The sequence below is a fragment of the Salvia splendens genome, chromosome 22 (genome assembly GCF_004379255.2).
Source record: "Salvia splendens isolate huo1 chromosome 22, SspV2, whole genome shotgun sequence".
Classification (NCBI taxonomy): Eukaryota; Viridiplantae; Streptophyta; class Magnoliopsida; order Lamiales; family Lamiaceae; genus Salvia; species Salvia splendens.
In genome coordinates this window covers 15,110,240-15,128,446 of record NC_056053.1, presented here as the reverse complement: position 1 = coordinate 15,128,446, position 18,207 = coordinate 15,110,240, and the positions used below count along the sequence as shown (strand labels likewise).

The following is an 18,207-nucleotide window of genomic DNA, read 5'->3' as shown; positions in this document are numbered from 1 at the left end:
GAGTATGAAGATGGGAGCTACCTTCCATCTACTGAAAGGGAAGGTGAATCAGATGATGACTCCAGCTTAGATGGATTCATATCAGATGATGATGAATTCATCAAGTCTAAAGACAAGTTTAAGAAAGAAAACTTGAGGGTTATAACTGATGATCTATTCAATGGTATTGTTTCTAATGTTGGGGTGACTAATACTACAGATGGATGTGGGGAGTCAGACTTTGTAGATTCTGATGGTGATTTTGTTTCTGATTCAACTGATGAGGAGAATGTTCGGGCAAGGATTAGAGAAAGACATAAGAGGCGTGTGTATAATCCTAAATGTGATCATAAGACATTGAAAGTTACAGTTGGGATGAGATTTGTGGATGGATTCCAAGTTAGGGATGTTTTGACAAACAATGCCATTAAAAATGATTGGGAAATGCGCTTCAAAAGGGTCTGTAAGAACCAAGTTGAAGCTTCTTGCAAGAAACCATGTAAGTGGAAGTGCTATGGGAGTTACAGTAACACCACTGGGGCATTTATGTTAAGAAGAGTGGAGTTTGAACTTACCTGCCCTAGGAATATGAGAAGCAAAATAGTTTCTGCAAACTGGATTGCAAAGAAGTATTTGACTGTGTTTAGGCTTAAGACTGACACAACTGTTAAGGAACTGAGAGCAGACTTAGTGCAGAGGTTTGCACATGATGCATACAGGTGGAAGTTGTACAATGCCAAGAAAAAGATAATTGAGTTGCTGACAGGCTCAGTGGAGGAGCATTATGGGAAGCTTAGGAGTTATGTCCTAGAGTTGATAAGGGTAGACAAAGAAGGCAGGTTTGAGATTGATGTGGGTATTGGGTTTGTGTTCAAGGGAATTTACATTGGATTTAGTGGTTTGAGGAAGATATTTATGATGGGATGCAGGAGAGTTATAGGACTGGATGGAGCATTTCTGAAGACATATTTAGGAGGTGCAATTCTGACAGCAGTTGGAAGGGATGGGAACAATCAAATTTTCCCAATAGCATGGGCAGTTGTTCAGGCAGAAAATGAGGTTAATTGGAAATGGTTCTTGAGCATTTTGGCTGAAGATTTGAACCTGGGTGAAGGTGTTGGAATCACAATCATTAGTGACCAGCAAAAGGTACATTATTCAAACAAATTCAATGATTTTTATGAAGCTTATAACTTTTAATAAAGTTACATTATTCTTGTTCAATTACAGGGATTGGAGAATGCTGTTAAGGAATTCACTCCTCTGGCCGAGTATAGAAATTGTGCAAGGCATGTGTATTCGAATTTGCAAAAGTCTCACAAGGGCCCAACTCTGAAGAGTCTGTTCTGGGCAGTTGTGAGGAGCACATATGTAGAGGAATACCGTGCAGCTTGCAATGAATTTGAAAAGGAGCTTCCTGAAGCATTTGCTCTATTAATGACTAAAAACATCACCAGGTTTTGTAAGGCTTTCATTACTCCTATTCAGAAAAGTGATTCTATCTTGAATAATGTGTGTGAAAGCTTTAACGCATACATTGTTGATGCAAGGGCATGATACATATGTTAGAGGACATTAGATCATCCTTGATGGAGAGATGTTATAGGAAATTGCATGAGGTGCGTGACAATCATGATGTGCTGTGTCCTAGGATAAGAAAAAAAGTGGAGGATTTGATGTATAAGAGTCGTTATTGTATCACAACGCCAACTTTGGGGGGTCAGTTTGAGGTGACTTATGAAGAACATCGATTTGTGGTCATACCCGCCTTGAGATCTTGTGGGTGCAGGGTTTGGGATATTATAGGAATTCCTTGTATTCATGCTTGTTCAGTTATAACTTTCTTGAATGAAACGGTTGAATCCTATGTCAATGAGTACTACACTTTAGAGAAGTACCAACTTGCTCACAGCTTTGGCATTCCACCTTTGAACGGTGAGAATGTGTGGCCTGAGGCAGAAGGATACAAAGTCACCCCACCTCCGGCTAAGAAAATGCCTGGCAGACCCAAGAAACTGAGGAAGAGAGACCCACTGGAGAAGGATCCATCTAGGCCATACAAACTTCGCAAAACATGTGTCATGACTTGTCAGAGATGCCTTCAGCAAGCGCACAATACTAGATCCTGCAAAAATGATGCAGTTGCAAAGCCATCAAAGGACAAGGTACAATGCACTTAAATTTATGTAATACATATGGATTTGGTACAATGCACTTCAATCTTGGATTTAATTTTGTGTTAATCTTATTAGGTGAAGCCAGGACGCCCTCGAAAGGTGGTACCTGTAAACCCGCAGCCACAAGCACACCAGCAACGAGCACGCCGGCAACGATCAAGCCCACAAACAGGCCGAGCACGCCGGCAACAAGCACCCTCAGGATCTGGAGCACAGTCTGGCTTAGCTACCCAAGAGAGTCGTGTTTAGGCAGTTTGTTGATAGTTTTTTGATGAAGTGTGTTGGCAAACTTTGATTATTTTGAACTTGGAAGAATATTTGTCCCATGACTTGTATTGTTGGGAACAATTTGGTTTTACTTTGATGACTACTTTGATGATGTATCTAACTACATTTTGATATATCTACTTTGGGTGTTCTATTTTTGGGTTTTATCTAAGTTTATGCCCTCTAGATGTGTAATTTTGGTAACAATTGTGTTCTACTTTTGTGTTAAACCCTAAATGCAGCAACAAGAGGTGTATATCATCAAGATCATCCTACATTCAAAAATAAGGTACCAATGGGATACTCATTCAACATCATACACAAACCTAATTCTATAACATTAACATCCCAAACTAAGGTACCAAAAGGCTACAAATTCACCATCATACATTACATAAACATTACCAAACACAGAAGAAAAGATCCTACATGAACATTACCAAACACAAAAGAAAAGATCCTACATAAACATTACCAACCTACATAATGACAAATATTAGCACACACAGCAGGATGATCACTATCTACAACTTAAGCACCTTTTCCCCTAATTTTCCAATCCTTAATTGAAGGGACTCACCATCTTCTTTCTTCAATTCACACTCTTCAATCTTTGCATTCAATTTCTCTTCAAGAGAAATAGCCTTCAAGTATTGACATCTCCATTTTTCTTCGAAGTGGTCTTTTACTGCCCGGGTTCTTTGAAGTTCAAGTTGTGTGCTTAACGGAGAAGAAGGTTCAATCCACCGAAAGAATTTACAGTCATCGTCCTACAAAATTAAACCAAACTCCATAAAATTCATGGTGTGTCAGCTTACAGCGGTGAAATGGAGACGTAACAAATACCTTCCAAGACGGACAACGATAAAATCGTCTTCCGGGATTACTATCAGTCCTCAACGTCCCAATCTCAGCACGAACTCCATGATTGCATATAACGTATCCCCTATGATTCCAACTGAGGTTCAAGCTTGATGTTTGTGAAGAAGACGACATCTCAAGCACCTAAGCAGCACCTAAGCTTCCGAATACCCAAACACCCAAATTTTCAGTTAAACTCATCGACAAACCCTAATTCGAAACCAAAATACCCAAAATAAGTTAAACAAAAGCAAACAACACAAAAAATCAGAGAGCAATTATCAACCAAATCGGTCCAATAAACGTCGAATTGAAGAATACACCTACCTGGAGTTGAAATCTGGAAGAAAATGCTCCAAATGAGGGGTGAATCGGGCTTAAATGCTCCAATAAACATGATACGTGTTTTAAATTAGGGCGTGCACAAAATGACGCCGTTGCCAGTCATTTTACGGCGTCCACGTTGGATAATTTCATGCCGGAATTTAAGTGGAAATTGGGTATTCGGGTCAGGTTGGGATATTGCATACGAACCGAAAGTTGGTGGTTTTAAAAACAAAATTGAAAGTTTGTGGGAAAAACCGGAATTCGGGGAAAGTTTAAGGTTTTTAAGGCCAAAAACCCTATAAACTATTCTTACTTTTATATTAAACCATTCAATAAATCAAGCTTTATCAAACGTCATTATGATCCCGATAAATTCTAGTCCGATTAACTTGAAATTTGAGTGGGATTAATCCAGAATTCAATGGGTTGACTCGATTAAATAGTCGAATTGTTAGATAAAATACAGTTGTTTAAACCAAGATCTAATTTGATTCGACTATATGCATGATAATGTCTGTCCCATAATAGATATCATACTTTCTTTTTTTAATTTGTCACATAAAAGATGTCATATTTCTTTTATTGAAAAAGTTCACTCTCACATTGATATAAATATATTATTTTCTCTCTCCACTCAACACATAAAACAATATTTCAAAAAATCTTATGTCATTATCCAGTGTGTCATCTATTATTGGACGGAGGGAGTACTCTCGGTATCTCTAATTTTGGCAGGGCCGTTGATGAAAGAGAGCAGCCCATTACCCCAAAAGTGGAATCTGCAATCAGTTGGACCACATTTTTATGGGCTTTGCGATTATGTGCATTCATCACAGTTTGTTTCAATTAAAAAAATTGCATTTATCACAATTACAAGTATGAAATCCCTAACGCTAAAAATCACATGAAATCAATATATTTTTGGAAGAATATTATCTAAACATTATGAATATAGCATATTTATATCTATTTTTTTATTATCATTTTTTTCCTTTGTACATTCTCATTCCTTCATTATAAAGAAGTGAAACCTATCACTGAAATAATCACTTCGATCCAACTCAATATTTAACATGATATCACGAGCAATTCGATCCTAGACCTAATCTTATCGACCCAAATCAGAAAATCAACCAATTCTTTTCAAGAACTCAGAACAATCTCATCGTCGTTCAAAACCCTCCTCAACCTTTCGGCCAAAATCTAGCAACAAACAACCCCTACCAATACAATCCCGAGCTTTAAATCAAAGCCAAGATCAAGTGAGCATCAAATATCATACAAGCCAAATCCATCAAGTTTAAATAGGATTTAAGCTTGATAGAAAAAACTTCCCTATTTGGTCACAACTAATGCTAGTAGCCGTGGGCAGCCAGGAAAAGCTCGACCATCTCGAAGAGGAGAAGGAACCTCCCAAATCACTACAAAAATCTCGCTCTTTAGCATCAGATTTTTCCGCCACTAAATGACTTAATTCAGTTGCTAAAAGTGATTAGTGGCGGAGTAGTAGCGGATAGACTACATTGCTAAAAGCCTTGCTGGTAAAATGTTTGTAACGACACAGTCTGCTACTAATGTTTAGCAGCGGATTTCCGACAGACTTAATCGCTACTAAATGTTGAAATCAGATTAGAAACGAAAATGAATCAAATTTAGCAACGAGCATATATGTTGCTATTGGTAGCAGATTAGTAGCAGAAGTTTTTTAGTCGATATATTTTGCTACTGAAGTTTTTTATTTTTATTTATATATAGCTATTTTGTTGCTAATTTTAAATTATTTTCGAATCAATTATTTTACTCCGACAACGTGTTTACAACAAACAAACATCTCAACAAATAAATAAGAACAATTCTTTGTAGACAAAAATAATAATGGATATACCAATAAGTATTTTTCAAATTACATGAAATTTGATATTGTCATGACTTTAAAATAGTACTAGTTGATAACGAATTACAAAATAGAGTAAAACTTATAATTATTCATAATCATGACTACGAGACTAAACAACAGAATGACTCGAGCTATGGAAATGATGGGATCTCGTTCAGAATCTTCACATCTTCTTCTAATTTCATTCTCTTCTCGCGCTCATCATTGTATTTTTCTTCCGTCTCTTCAAGTTTCCGGTCCACTTGAGCAGCGGCATTCGGGGGCACCTCCAAGGCTCCAACCATACACCAAACGCATCCCCAATCCCCCATTTTTGCATTTTTTGAACAATAGCTACCCGAATATGGTGTAGCTATTGCATAATTTGTGAACATTTGAAAAACAAACCCTTACCTGAAGAAGAGGAAATGGCGGAAAGAAGATAGACGACGAATTTGGATTCTGGAGAGATACATATGAAGAAGACGGATGGTCATGGATGGGGGAGGCTATTCTATATGGCCTTGATAGTGTGGGCCTCTCTTATATAGGAGTAGTATTTAATTATAATCATCTATATAATTTGTAGTACTAACTTAGTACTCTAACTATGTTAATAATACACGAATTTAGTGTTTTGCGTTTATATAATTATTGTGATTTGTTTAAATATATTTGATCTTTAGCTTTATATTTAAGCATTTATTCAAGGTTAAGTATCTGTAGTAGATTTAATTTAATTATTCTTTCATCTATAGAGTTAAAAAAGTAAGTCCATTTTATTTTGTATAAATTATTTTTGTATAATTTGAGATATTATATATAATATTATATTTAAATTTAATACTATAAGACATAAATTAAATAATACGATATTTAATTTATATAATTTATTGGTAAATTATAATGGGGTTAATATGTAATTTAAATACATATCTACGTAAGATTGAAAAAATAAAAAAAGTAGTTGAATATGGAATATTTTTGTGGGTTTGCATTTGGTGTAAATAATTGGAGTATATTTATTGTTTGACTTGACAAAATTGAAAAAATGGTTTCGTTTGGTGTGAATGATTAAAGATGGCCTGAGGCGTGGGGAGGGGGTGGTTTGAGTTGTGTTTAATTGAGTATAAACATGTGAGCTGAGATTTGAGTAATAGTGAAATTCAATTAATTTAAAACCTAATTAAATCCTAATCGCAGTTTAGTAGCGTATTCGGTCCGCTACAGGTTTTGCAGCGGACTGCTCTGCTGCTATTTAGTAGCAAACACAAATCCGTTGCTAGAACATTTATTTCAATAATTTGTTGCAGTTGACAATCTGTTGCTAATCCACCACTAAATAAGGCGTCGTATTATACCGCAAATATATAATGAGTATCCGCTACAAATTATGTTACTATATTTTCCAACGGAAATGTCGTTACTAATCCGTCACCATTATTACTGCTAAATTCCGTTGGTAATCGGCGAAATTTATGACAACCATAAATTAAAGAGTGGCGGGCGGATTTATATTTTGTAAATAGTTGAGCATTTTGCATTTGAAAGCATATATATATAGTAGTAGCAGTAGTAACATATTTTAGAATTATACAATCAAGAAATCTCCATGTAGCCAGTACTAATAATATTATCCCACGATATTCACTATTCACAATGAATTAATCAAATAATTTACTAGCAAACAATTATAATTACTTGATCCCTGATTTCTCCCACCAATCCGTGCGGGGTTCGCTCCACGACCGCGGCTCGTGGCCGAAAACCGCGGCCACCGCCACCTCAAGCGCCACAAAGAAGTAGGACCTATCCAGAGCCCTATTCCACACGCCGCTCACAATGCAGTAATTGGTGCTGAACGGAGGCCGGTGGTGCGCGGCGTGCTCGGCCCGCCTCAGGATGACCCTGGCGTCCTGGAGCGCCGCCACCATCCGCGGCAGCCTCCCACTCGGCGTGTGGGACCACGCGTGGAACTGCTGGCTGAACATCACAAACCCTCCAAACGCCCCAATAAACGCCAGCAAAACGGGGTCCCTGCATAGCAAGTTTATTGGAGTGGCCACGGCCGCGACAACGGCCGCCGTGTCATGGACGTTGTGGACAATGTCCATTTTAGTGATTTCCATGGGCCGGTGGTGGTGGCCTTGGAAGCCCACGATTTGTGGGCCGAATATCGGAGTTTGTGGGCCCCCATAGTTATCAATGGCCCAATGGTAAATGCCAGTGCCCAAGTCTGCTAACAAGTAGGCCGCCACCGTGGCAAGCATGGACCAGAGCCATGCCTGTGCGGTGGTGGTCAGAAGTAGGGATTTTATTATGGAGAATAGCACGGCGGCGCAGCCAGCGGCGAAGCATGCATATTGAGCCAAGATATTGTGTTGATTTAGGGTTTGCTCCATGTTAAAAGAGAGAGATGAGAATTGATGGTTTGGAGAAGGAATTTATAAAGAGAAGCCGTGGAAAGATGAACAAAAGATTATGAGGTTTTGTGATGAAAAAGTAATGACAGTGTAAATTAGAGAGATGGCAAGACCACGTATAGTATTATATGAAATAAATGTGATCGGAGAAGCAAAGCAAAATATAAATAAGTGCTTACAAAGTTGCATTTGGTTCACGTCATCGTGTTTTCAATTTATGTAATATTTATGTGGTTTTGCGAATTTGTGAAGGTCAAAAACAGTTGGCATGTATGGAAAAAAATACTAATTAATTGAATTTAATATTATGTCCGATTGCGTTTCTGTACCCGTAAAAGTGTTCGTATAGATATCTAAAATCTAAATGATCGATTATCTAACTGTATGAATGTTGTTTATAAACAAATTCTATTAAAAAGTTAAATTGTATTTTTATAATAATTGGGCTAATGTTGACACATTTAAATAATCCTTATTCCTTTTAGAGTAGCAATCCTTTGTAACAGTTTTTCTAGACGGCTGTTTGAGGAGTATATTTTAGTATTTCTGTTTTTTTTGTTTAATCTAAACGCATAATGTTTAGTTTTGCAAGGAATAAATGATAATGACTCAACGTTTTGGGTATATTTGGACAAAAAATTTCTCTCGTCACTTTGGGAAACCAAAGTGTGTATAGACCGTCAACTCTTGCAATAGAAATGTAATTGATCAAACTCCATTGTTCACTCTCGCCTAACAAAAAAAAAACTCTTTTTTATTAATGTACACCCTCCGCCCCACTCTAAGTCAAGTTTTTCTAATTCAGCATGCGATTTTTTTTAGTACTTTAATCAGTAAAATAGAGAGAATAAAGTAAGAGATATGAAAAAGTAAAGAAAGTGGCATTTCTGTATTTAAAAATGTGTCATTTAGAGTGAGACATCTCAAAAAGGAAAATGTCTGGGACGGAGGGAGTATTAGTTAAATGTATATATTAAAATGCATAGAAATGATACTCCGACATATACCTGAGGGAGAGCTAGCAAGTCGAGTCGAGGTGAAGTAAGTAACATATTACATTAGAACTAGAGCTTACTAAGGGGGTGTTCAGTTTGCAAGATTGTATCCCAGGATTAATTATGTAATGTGTTTAGTTCATGAGATTCAATCTCACAACTCAATCTTAGATGGATAATTAGTCATAGCTAACCCTTATGACTAAAATAATTTCACAACTCAATCCTAGATTACATCTTGGTATTATTTTATCTTGGAAACTGAAAACTACCTAAAGGGACTAAACTATTCGAACATAGAGATGACTCAGTCATACTCGATGAGCTATTACATATTCTAACGATACAAAATGATGGCCAATGTATGAGGTTCAAACTAGACTATTAGAGCATCTGCAGCAGTGCTCTTATGCAAGAGCACCCGCTGTGCTGTTGCGCAGCGTGTACTGTGCTCTTGCCAACGGCACGGCCTTGCTTGATAGCAAGAGCACCGCCGTGCTGAAGAGCACGCGTGGGCTCATTTTTAATACGTTAATTTAATTATTATTTTTAATTCATAAAAAATCGAAAATAATCCGGAAAAAAGAAAAAAAATTATTTTTAGATTCCCAAAAATATAGCCGTTTTTTTTTTACCCTTTTTTCAATTTTTTTTTAAAAAAATATTGAATCCCAAAATTATCTATATATACTCACATTCATCATTCCGTCTTTACATCAGATTATCTCTCATTCATACTTCAAATTTTTTTTATTTTGAATTTAATTATGTAATTTTTACTTTTTAGGATTTTAATTATGTAATTTTTATTTTTATAGTAATTTGTAATAGTATTTCAAGTATTTTTAATGCATTTTAATATTGTAGAAATTTTTCTAGTAGTTGAAGTATATAAATTGAATAATATAATGGTGGGACTCTTGAGTATGCTCTTGCGGAAGAGCATGGATGTGAGTGTTGTGCTCTTGCTGAAGAGCATGGAGTAAAAAATGAATAAAAGTGGATCCGGACCCACATTCATGCTCTTGCCAAGGGCATGGATGTGGATGCTCTTAGTTCAATAAATTGTTTTAGCTCAACTAATGGCTAAACAAATGTCCTTACCGTATAAAACTACAATAAATACGAACTTTGGAATAATTCAAGCTTAACGCGAAGTCACAAAACATCAACCCTCCTGTAATTATGATGACTAGAAAAGAATCATGAACGTGGTTCTCATTGCTGAAAACTTAATGTTCACGAAACCCTCCCCTCCTTTTTCCCGAGGATCACTCATCTGATGTTGTTCAAGATGCATATGTCAAGTGGGGTTAAGGATAATAGCTTAGCAAAACGTCTCATTTTGGCCTCCTTAAATGAGACATTTCATAAACTCGTGGAAATTCTTTTAACCACAAGAGAAATGGCATGAATTCTTGATGGCTTATGCCAAAGAAAAGGGAATATCCAACAATGATTGTCCAAAAATTGATGGAAAATCTTGAAGAGATGGAATATTCGAAACAGACCTACAACTTAGCTACTCAAATGGTTTCTACAAGAAGTCCATTAGAAAAGGTAACTAAGAGTGAAGGGCAGAAAGACATAACTGAAAAGTTAAATGTTTTTAGAAAAATCATCATTAGATTAGCTTTGGGTGAAGATAGCATAATAATGGATGGCGAGTTCTTAAAAGCTGCCTCTTCCTTGACTTTTGGCCCTTCTCAACTAGAAGCGAAAATTGGGAAGTGGAAAGCAACTTGGAAATCATATTTACTTTGTCTCATAAAAATATATGCATTTTCTATCTTCATTTATCCCATAAAGATATGGGCATTTTCATTTACGAAAAAGTTATCCCCAACTCATTAGAAATATACATTATTTATTTACAATGTATATTACTATGGCCAACAATTACAACTCATTAAATACTAATAATAATATGGGTCTCACTATCTACTATCACTACTTTAACCATCATTCTCATCTTCTTAATATATCAATTGTGCAATAGTTCTCGTATCATTTCAAATGCACATATTTTATGAGACGAAGGGGTCAAGGGAATGTATAGCTACAAAAAGCAAAAACTGGAAAGCGTTTCAAGTAGGGGTGGCAAAACGGATTACCCACGGGTACTCGTACCCGATTTTAACCAAATTTGTTGTCTTAATACCCGTCCCGCAACATATCAGGATTACCCGATACCCGCGTCGGATATCCCGTACCCGACAATGCAGGTACCCGTATCCGACCCGAAACCCTGATAGAAAATTTGAAAACCCTCCCTAATTTATTGTATAATATCGATGGTAAGCTTTGAATAGAGTGAGAATAAAAGTTAGGGGACACTCTATAGCTAGTTCCGGTGAGTTTGCAATTGTATGTTCGTTGAAATATAAAAATGCTTCAAAAGAACTCTTAGATTGTATAAAGTATTAAAAGATGGTATATGTCTAATACTAATAATATTGGGTATAGTGATTAACGTGTATACCCGCGCGGGTAGCGGGTTTAGACATACAATATCGGGTGTTATCGGGATTAACGGATATGAAGTGGTTTCAGTGTTGTACACGGTATGAAAAGTTTTTTCTCATTTGATGCACTACGTTAAAGTTCTTTGATTCATCAAAGAATTTAGAACAAGAATTGAGATGCATTATAGCAAGACTATTTAGTCCCAACCGTCTAACCATTGAAGATTGCTTTTTATGCAATATGTCATTGAACTACTTACCTACCTATATTGGGAATACAAGTTCCCGATATCTACGCATAACATTCAATAAATGTCATAAATGGATGAGATCAAGAAGAGCAGTGCAAAGAAGGGGCAAGTAGGGGTGGGTTGTATCGAAACTATCATACCGAGTACAGCACCAAAAATCTGGTATGAGCAAAAACCATACTTTTACCTTACATGAAGTTGGGTATACCAACATTCGATATACTATATTTTCAGTACGATCAATTTCAATATCATTACAGTACCATCTTCTCGGTATGTTGTACCAAAATTCGGTGTACCAAAATTTTATCGCACGCCAAATTTCAATACGGTTACCGCAATTCCATTATACCATTATATTATAAATTTTCATCACAGTACCATCTTCTCGGTATACTCCCTTCGTCCCATCATAAGCGATGAATTTTTTTTGGGCATGGATTTTAAGAAAATGATATTTATTGAGTAAAGTGGAGAGAATAAAGTGTGAGAGAGGAAAAGAGAATAAAGTAAGAAAGAGAGAGTAAAGTAAAAAATAAAGATGTCTTTTGCTAAAAAATGATATTAATCACTTATAATAGAATAACCCAAAACGGAAAGTTGATCAGTAGGACGGAGGAAGTACAAATATATTTGGTTTTTACGGTATATATCATTTTAAGGATATGAAATGATGTTAGTTTATAGACGGCATACTGTAAATTCTGATATATACCGTGATTTACGGTATATATCAAAATTCGGTATGTCGTAGCATACCATGGCATATGAAAATTCATATCACTACCGTACCAAAATTTTTCCCTACCTCTATGTATAAGGAAGTATATGTGCTTTAGCAATGCAATAAGGATGATAAAACAAACTTGATTTAATTGAGTTAAATGAATATTACATTTGCGGAGAGTTTTCTCAACGACATCAAAAGCACACTGGTCAAGTTTCCTGTGCCATGAAACAAGAACATAGTATTTAAAATGGAAAGGGCTTGAACTGCATAAACGTGACCTAGATATGCTTGGCAAATAGTAGGTTGCTTACTGGAACTCTTGACTTAACTGGAAATGCTAGAAATCCTAGAAGAAGGCTTGACATACGGCTTAGGAAAATGAAAATGGTACGGACCTTGATCAAGAGTGCCCTTGAGAATGAGTCCATCGGTTTTCTGGTCATTAACAAGGCAAAAGGAAGAGTGAAAACTCAAAAATACATTATTGTTATCTTTGGGAAATCGACTAAGAGGGATTACTTGTTATAATAGGAAAATGAAAGAGATTTTTAAGAAAAGAGTTTTGAGTGAAGTGTAGAAAATATGATTGACCAATATTAGCAAAATTTTAGTACCAATACCATTTCCAAGTTGGAGTTTATTACCACCATGGTATTCTATGCTAGAACTCATATAGTATGAGATATCATTGGAAATGTGATGAGTAGTGTGATTCTCAATCCATCAATTCCACACTCTGTAGGTGAATCCAGGGAAGGGGGGTGAGTGGAAGCTATGAGCTCCAAGGCATGTTCCATATTTCAGTGGGATTTGAGGGATGAAAGGGATTCTGTTAATAAGAGCTAGCTTATTGTTGTTGTTGCCTTGGCTGAGAGTTTGAACCACTCATATGCGCATATCCATACCTACACCTATCTGTAGAATGTGGGATGTCCTAACTTCTGACGCAATTGATTAGCCAATCAACTATTAAAGCATTTGCCTCCGCTACTGTCTCTAAAGGAATGTCAACCTTAAAGGACTATTTCTGTGACGATAGCCACCTTTGACTCTAAAGGCTTTGGCTAATTCCTTACTCAGTTAACTGACTAATCAGTTCAGTTTCTAATCGAACCGATCAATTAACCACCCTATATGTTATATAGACGGAATTATATACGGAAAAAATCAATAATTTGTTATTCGAGTAAAAAAGAAGAAGAAAAAAAAACAATCTTCAGAGCAGCCACCAATATAGAATAAGGGCAACTTAGCATGATTTTGTAAAGAATCGGACCAATGATCAAAGTTCAAGAGAATTCTCAAGAAAATTATATTATGGACGTACATAATATCTTAAATGAGCATCAACAAGAGTTGAATGCCTAAACAGGTGGATCAATTTGCTCTCCGCTCTTACATACAAATAAAAAAAAACAGTGCAGATAGTCAACCTTCCAAAATGGGAACGCAAAAGCAGGTATATTTCGTACAAATTTAACAACATAACACTCCTTAGCACAATTGTGACAATTAAGCCATTGTATTATACTCCCTCCGTTCCACAGTAATAGAGGCATTTCATTTTGAGCACTCGTTTTGAAAAAATGATAATAAATGGTTAAAGTAGAGAAATGGTAAAGTAAGATAGAGAATAGGGTAGATAATACTCTTCTCTACACTATTCTCTATCGTACTTTACTTTTTCTCTACTTTAACCATGTATTATCATTTTTTCAAAACGAGTACTCAAAATAAAATGCCTCTATTAGAACGGAGGGAGTACAAAATTACATAAAACAAGATAAAGAACCGAACCTTATATATCATCAGATGCTGAGTAAGAAGATACAGATGATACGCAAGGAAACCAATATCGGCTTCTACCATCCTTGTGTCCATTATCAATCATGGCAAGACCTTCCTGTATTATCCAACAGGTACCAGATAAGCTATACTCATTTGGAATCAAAGTTTTAAGCATCTAAAAAAATAGCAGCAGCAACTTACTTCTAGTAAAGTCTCGAGGGCATCAGTTGCACGTCCAGAAGACCAAGAGAGCCGTCTCTGAACTTCATCAACTGTCACAAAGCCTTGACCCTAATGAAACAGCATAACAAATAATTACAGTACGTACTAGAAGTTAAAACCTGACCATAACCCAAAGCACATACTATACATACACAGCCTCAAACAAGAGGATTCTATGGACACACGTCAATTTACAACCATAAGGCATGGATAAGATCATAAAATGAGTAGAATCAACAAGAATATATGCGAAGGGTAAAAAACATATCTAGAAATGAAAGTGATAAAATCAAGAATACAGCAGCAAAATTCGTCAAGGATTCAAGGACAAACCTGCGCTAGCTCCAAGATTTCATTGTGATCTTTATTCAACTCTGTGGGGACAGATCTAACAAGCTTCTTCTTGGCAAGAGAAATCACCTCAAAACCGTTCCCGAGGACCTGAAACAATTTTACGTGTTTAACACTGTAAATCGCAATGATATTAATAATATAAATTAGGTAACAAGCTACCTTAAATATATATAGAAAAAGAGACAGATGAATGCAGACAGATGTGCATACACATGTATATATGAAAGTGGGTAAGAGAAGAGATCTGATGTTGCATCATAAGTTTAGGAGAAAAATAAGCTTGTAGTGTGCCAATGAGAAAATAAACCATAATTTTATCCAAACAGAGATAATTATTGTGGAAAGCAATCAAATATAGCCTGTCCCTTTTAAGAGACTTCATAAATGATACTCCTTCCATCCCAAGTTCATTGCTAAAATTAATCAGACAGGTGTTTAAAAATGATTTCAGGGGTATCCCCAAACATATTCCACTAACATAACATCAGCGATAAGAGCAAGACCAAATTACCTTCAGCTTACTTATGGCACGCAAACAATCATCCTGAGAGATAGCCTCACGAGTCCCTTTCCTTCTTTTACCAAGCAGTTTACAAAGCTCTTCCAAGCTGATCAGACCTCCATTGTGAGGTCTGGTAGCCAAGCAAATATCAACAATTTGGACACCTGTCTAGATACATGGATTTGTTACAGTTAGAAGTGAAAGAACAGAGACTGTGTATACATAAGAGAAATATGAGGCCAAAACTATTATGAATAAAATAAACTAGTGCTGGATTCTTGTCAAAACTGTTGTGAAACTAGATACTTGTCAAAATACAATAGTGACAGGCAATAATATAAGTGTGTCAAACAGCTTAGTGTAAGAGATCAACGAAGAAGTGTGGTACCAACCAAGTTCGTAATAGAAGTCACCAATGCCCAATAGTTCAGCCCAGAAACCCTTATTAGAAGCCAGAGGATCAACTCCGACTTTGGCACACATCTCATGAAACTGCGACCGAAATGCTGGATTCTTGCGGATGTCATTCTATCAAACCACACAGAATGAAAGAGACAAGCAAATACTTTAAATATTTTGATAAGGAAAGGAATTAAGGGAATCAGTTATAGAAAACTGCATAAGAATGTGAACTAACTTTGATCAGAAGCTGCAAAGATGTAGTATCTCTTATTTGGTATAGTGATAGACTGATAGTTATGGCACCTAAGGCTAGAAAATTTTCATGCTTATAATCAAAGCTTCACCAAATTCATCAGACTTTTTGCGTGAAACAAATACGGTAGATGGAGTTAATACCTTTTGATGGATATATTTCTTTGTTTTTAATACTAGACAAAAAACAAGAGGAAGCTGAAGTCGGATTCTCATACATTTCATTTTACTCAACATCTTATCATACAGTCCAAGTCCAACCAACTAGCCTTTACCTCTTTCATATATACTTCACAAAATTTTGGAAAATGGAAACAAGATACTCAGTCACTATCTCTGGATAGACTTTGAGTGCTTCATTGGCATAGTTCCCGCTCAATTTAACCATAAAATATTTAGTTTTTCAAAATAATGTGAACTTGGCAGCTTGCACCGCACAATAACTAATGTGGTATAAATTACTCAAAGAAACAGGTTACTGATAAAAGCTAGACAAAAGAATTAGGAAAATAAAGCGAAGAGATGGTATAATAATTGGTAAAATGGTTAATATCATGTTCTAGATTAAAGTTTTCCCATTATCAAGCAATAGACCACACTTCCAATATTGACATTTATTTGGTTTTCAAATCTAGATAGGGCCCACTTTTTCTGTATTAATAGTCACATTGACGACTGAAAATTTGGGAGAATTAAGTTAAATAATGCTTTTTCAAATCAAACATTGTATATTTTTTGTCAATGTTTATTTCTGAAAAAAATGAGCAGACTTCAGTCAAGAAAGCTATACTAAACCTTATTCAAAGTAAGAAAAAGAAAAGAGAACCTTGTGTTTGCGGGCAAAGTCTTCTAGCTGAGAACGAAATGTGGCGAGTTGTTCTTTCATGAGATCTGTCCGCAATTTTGCCACATTTTCTCCAAGCAATCGGTATTGATCCTTTAATCATCCAAAAATATTCATAAAAAGTACAGCCAAGCTAAAAGCAAGATTCGCATATATATTTAATATAGAGAGAAGGAGTGGGAAGAACCCTAGCAGCAGCAGCATTCTGCAAACCTCCAATTCCAGGTCTACGCCTCATTATGTTATTCTATATCCAATTGAAATTTGCACTATAACTTCTCTTTCTGCTGAAACAAGATGAAGACCATAGACATCAAGCCAAGTAGTGGAGTAAAAACATTATTTAAAATAAAAGAAAAATAAGGAAAACTTATAATTCCAAAACCAAAAGGAAAGCATGTAGATTTTCAATCATCAGATTAGTATTCTGTGAATCATAAGTGAAGAAACTGAAAATTTGTGTATATTCAAGTTCAATTTTTTGTGATTATGCAGTTACAAGCTTTGTGTTTGGAGTTTCTTCTTCTGTATCCTATGATTCTAATCAATGAACAATCAAAATAGCAAACTAAAGTGAAAATTAACTAAATTCAATCAACAACGGCTATAGAAAACAGAGATCAACAATGAAGTAAGATCAATTTTGCAACTAGTTTGATTAAGGGAGTAAAACTAACGAGGCAGGCCAGAAAGTAGCCTTGATTTTGAAATAAATAGGAAAGCATTTAACCCTTAATCTTCCATTGAATGGACGAAGATCTCGAACCTGACAGTGTTAACAGCTGATAGTTTTCACGATCGGCGGCGACGGTTTGGTAAAGTCAGTCAATTTGGGAATTGGTGAATGTGGTTATTACTTACTCCCTCCGTTCCTTGTTAATAGAGGCGTTTCTTTTCGGCACGGAGTTTAAGAATAGTGTGTTAAGTGGTTGGTAAATAAAGTAAGAGAGAATAAAGTAAGAGAGATGTAGAGAGAATAAAGTAAGAGATGGGGTTACTTTTTACCAAATATAGAAATGACTCAATTAACTTAGAACTTCCAAAAATGCTAAAATGACTCTATTAACATGGAACGGAGGGAGTAATAGTCACGCATCAGCATTTGGTTTTCGGTTTTGTTTTTCTATCAAACTGAAAAAAATTTCCCAATTGTGAGTGGCACGGGACTTATCCATCCTTAACCAAATGGTCAGATATCGATCCCTGTTTTGGGTATGGAGCAACTTTAAATCCTAGGGCCAGTTATCCCACCCTTTGAGGTGCCTACAAATCAGTGTGGGGAATAGTCACTGGACCCGCCGGTGGATACCCACCCGTTGAGGTGGTGCCTACAAATCAGCGCAGGGAATAGTCACTCGACCCGCCGATGGATACTCTTGGTAATTAAAAAAAAACTGAAAAATTTTGTGAATATGAAAATCGAATTGAAACTGAATTATCCGAAAAATCAAACCTGAAAAACTGAAAATAAGAACGGGTCGAAACGAAAAAC

At 36.0% G+C, this 18,207-nt stretch overlaps 2 protein-coding genes across 7 annotated transcripts; both read right to left on the bottom strand.

The window, feature by feature from the left end:
* Positions 1 to 7,184: 7,184 nt before the first annotated feature.
* LOC121786768 (fatty acid desaturase 4, chloroplastic-like) lies at positions 7,185 to 7,889 on the bottom strand. The gene has a single exon (XM_042185394.1). The coding sequence runs from the start codon at positions 7,887 to 7,889 to the stop codon at positions 7,185 to 7,187; it is 705 nt and encodes a 234-aa protein (XP_042041328.1).
* A 4,585-nt stretch (positions 7,890 to 12,474) lies between these two features.
* On the bottom strand, positions 12,475 to 17,606 carry LOC121786371 (vacuolar protein sorting-associated protein 22 homolog 1-like). Of its 6 annotated transcripts, none has more exons than XM_042184991.1 (9): positions 17,482 to 17,543; positions 16,903 to 16,999; positions 16,698 to 16,808; positions 15,610 to 15,745; positions 15,227 to 15,381; positions 14,695 to 14,802; positions 14,341 to 14,430; positions 14,149 to 14,254; positions 12,475 to 12,786 (listed from the first exon to the last, which is right to left on the bottom strand). In XM_042184991.1, exons 2-8 carry the CDS (start codon positions 16,951 to 16,953, stop codon positions 14,150 to 14,152), a joined length of 756 nt encoding a protein of 251 aa, XP_042040925.1. In that variant the 5' UTR covers positions 16,954 to 16,999; positions 17,482 to 17,543; the 3' UTR covers positions 12,475 to 12,786; position 14,149. The 6 variants fall into 6 exon arrangements, with proteins under 6 accessions (XP_042040925.1, XP_042040928.1, XP_042040922.1 ...); XM_042184994.1 differs by lacking the exon at positions 12,475 to 12,786 and adding an exon at positions 13,640 to 13,745; XM_042184988.1 differs by lacking the exon at positions 12,475 to 12,786 and having other exon boundaries at positions 13,640 to 14,254; positions 17,482 to 17,606.
* Positions 17,607 to 18,207: the final 601 nt, after the last annotated feature.

Bases quoted from the DNA above. Each gene is read 5' to 3' on its own strand.
- LOC121786371 (XM_042184988.1), bottom strand. From the start codon at position 16,953: ATGAGGCGTAGACCTGGAATTGGAGGTTTGCAGAATGCTGCTGCTGCT. The intron at 16,809-16,902 runs GTTCTTCCCACT...GGATGATTAAAG, and splicing joins AGAATGCTGCTGCTGCTAGG to GATCAATACCGATTGCTTGG. The intron at 14,803-15,226 runs GTAATTTGGTCT...AAATTGTTTCAG, and splicing joins GTGCCATAAGTAAGCTGAAG to GTCCTCGGGAACGGTTTTGA.
- LOC121786768 (XM_042185394.1), bottom strand. From the start codon at position 7,889: ATGGAGCAAACCCTAAATCAACACAATATCTTGGCTCAATATGCATGC.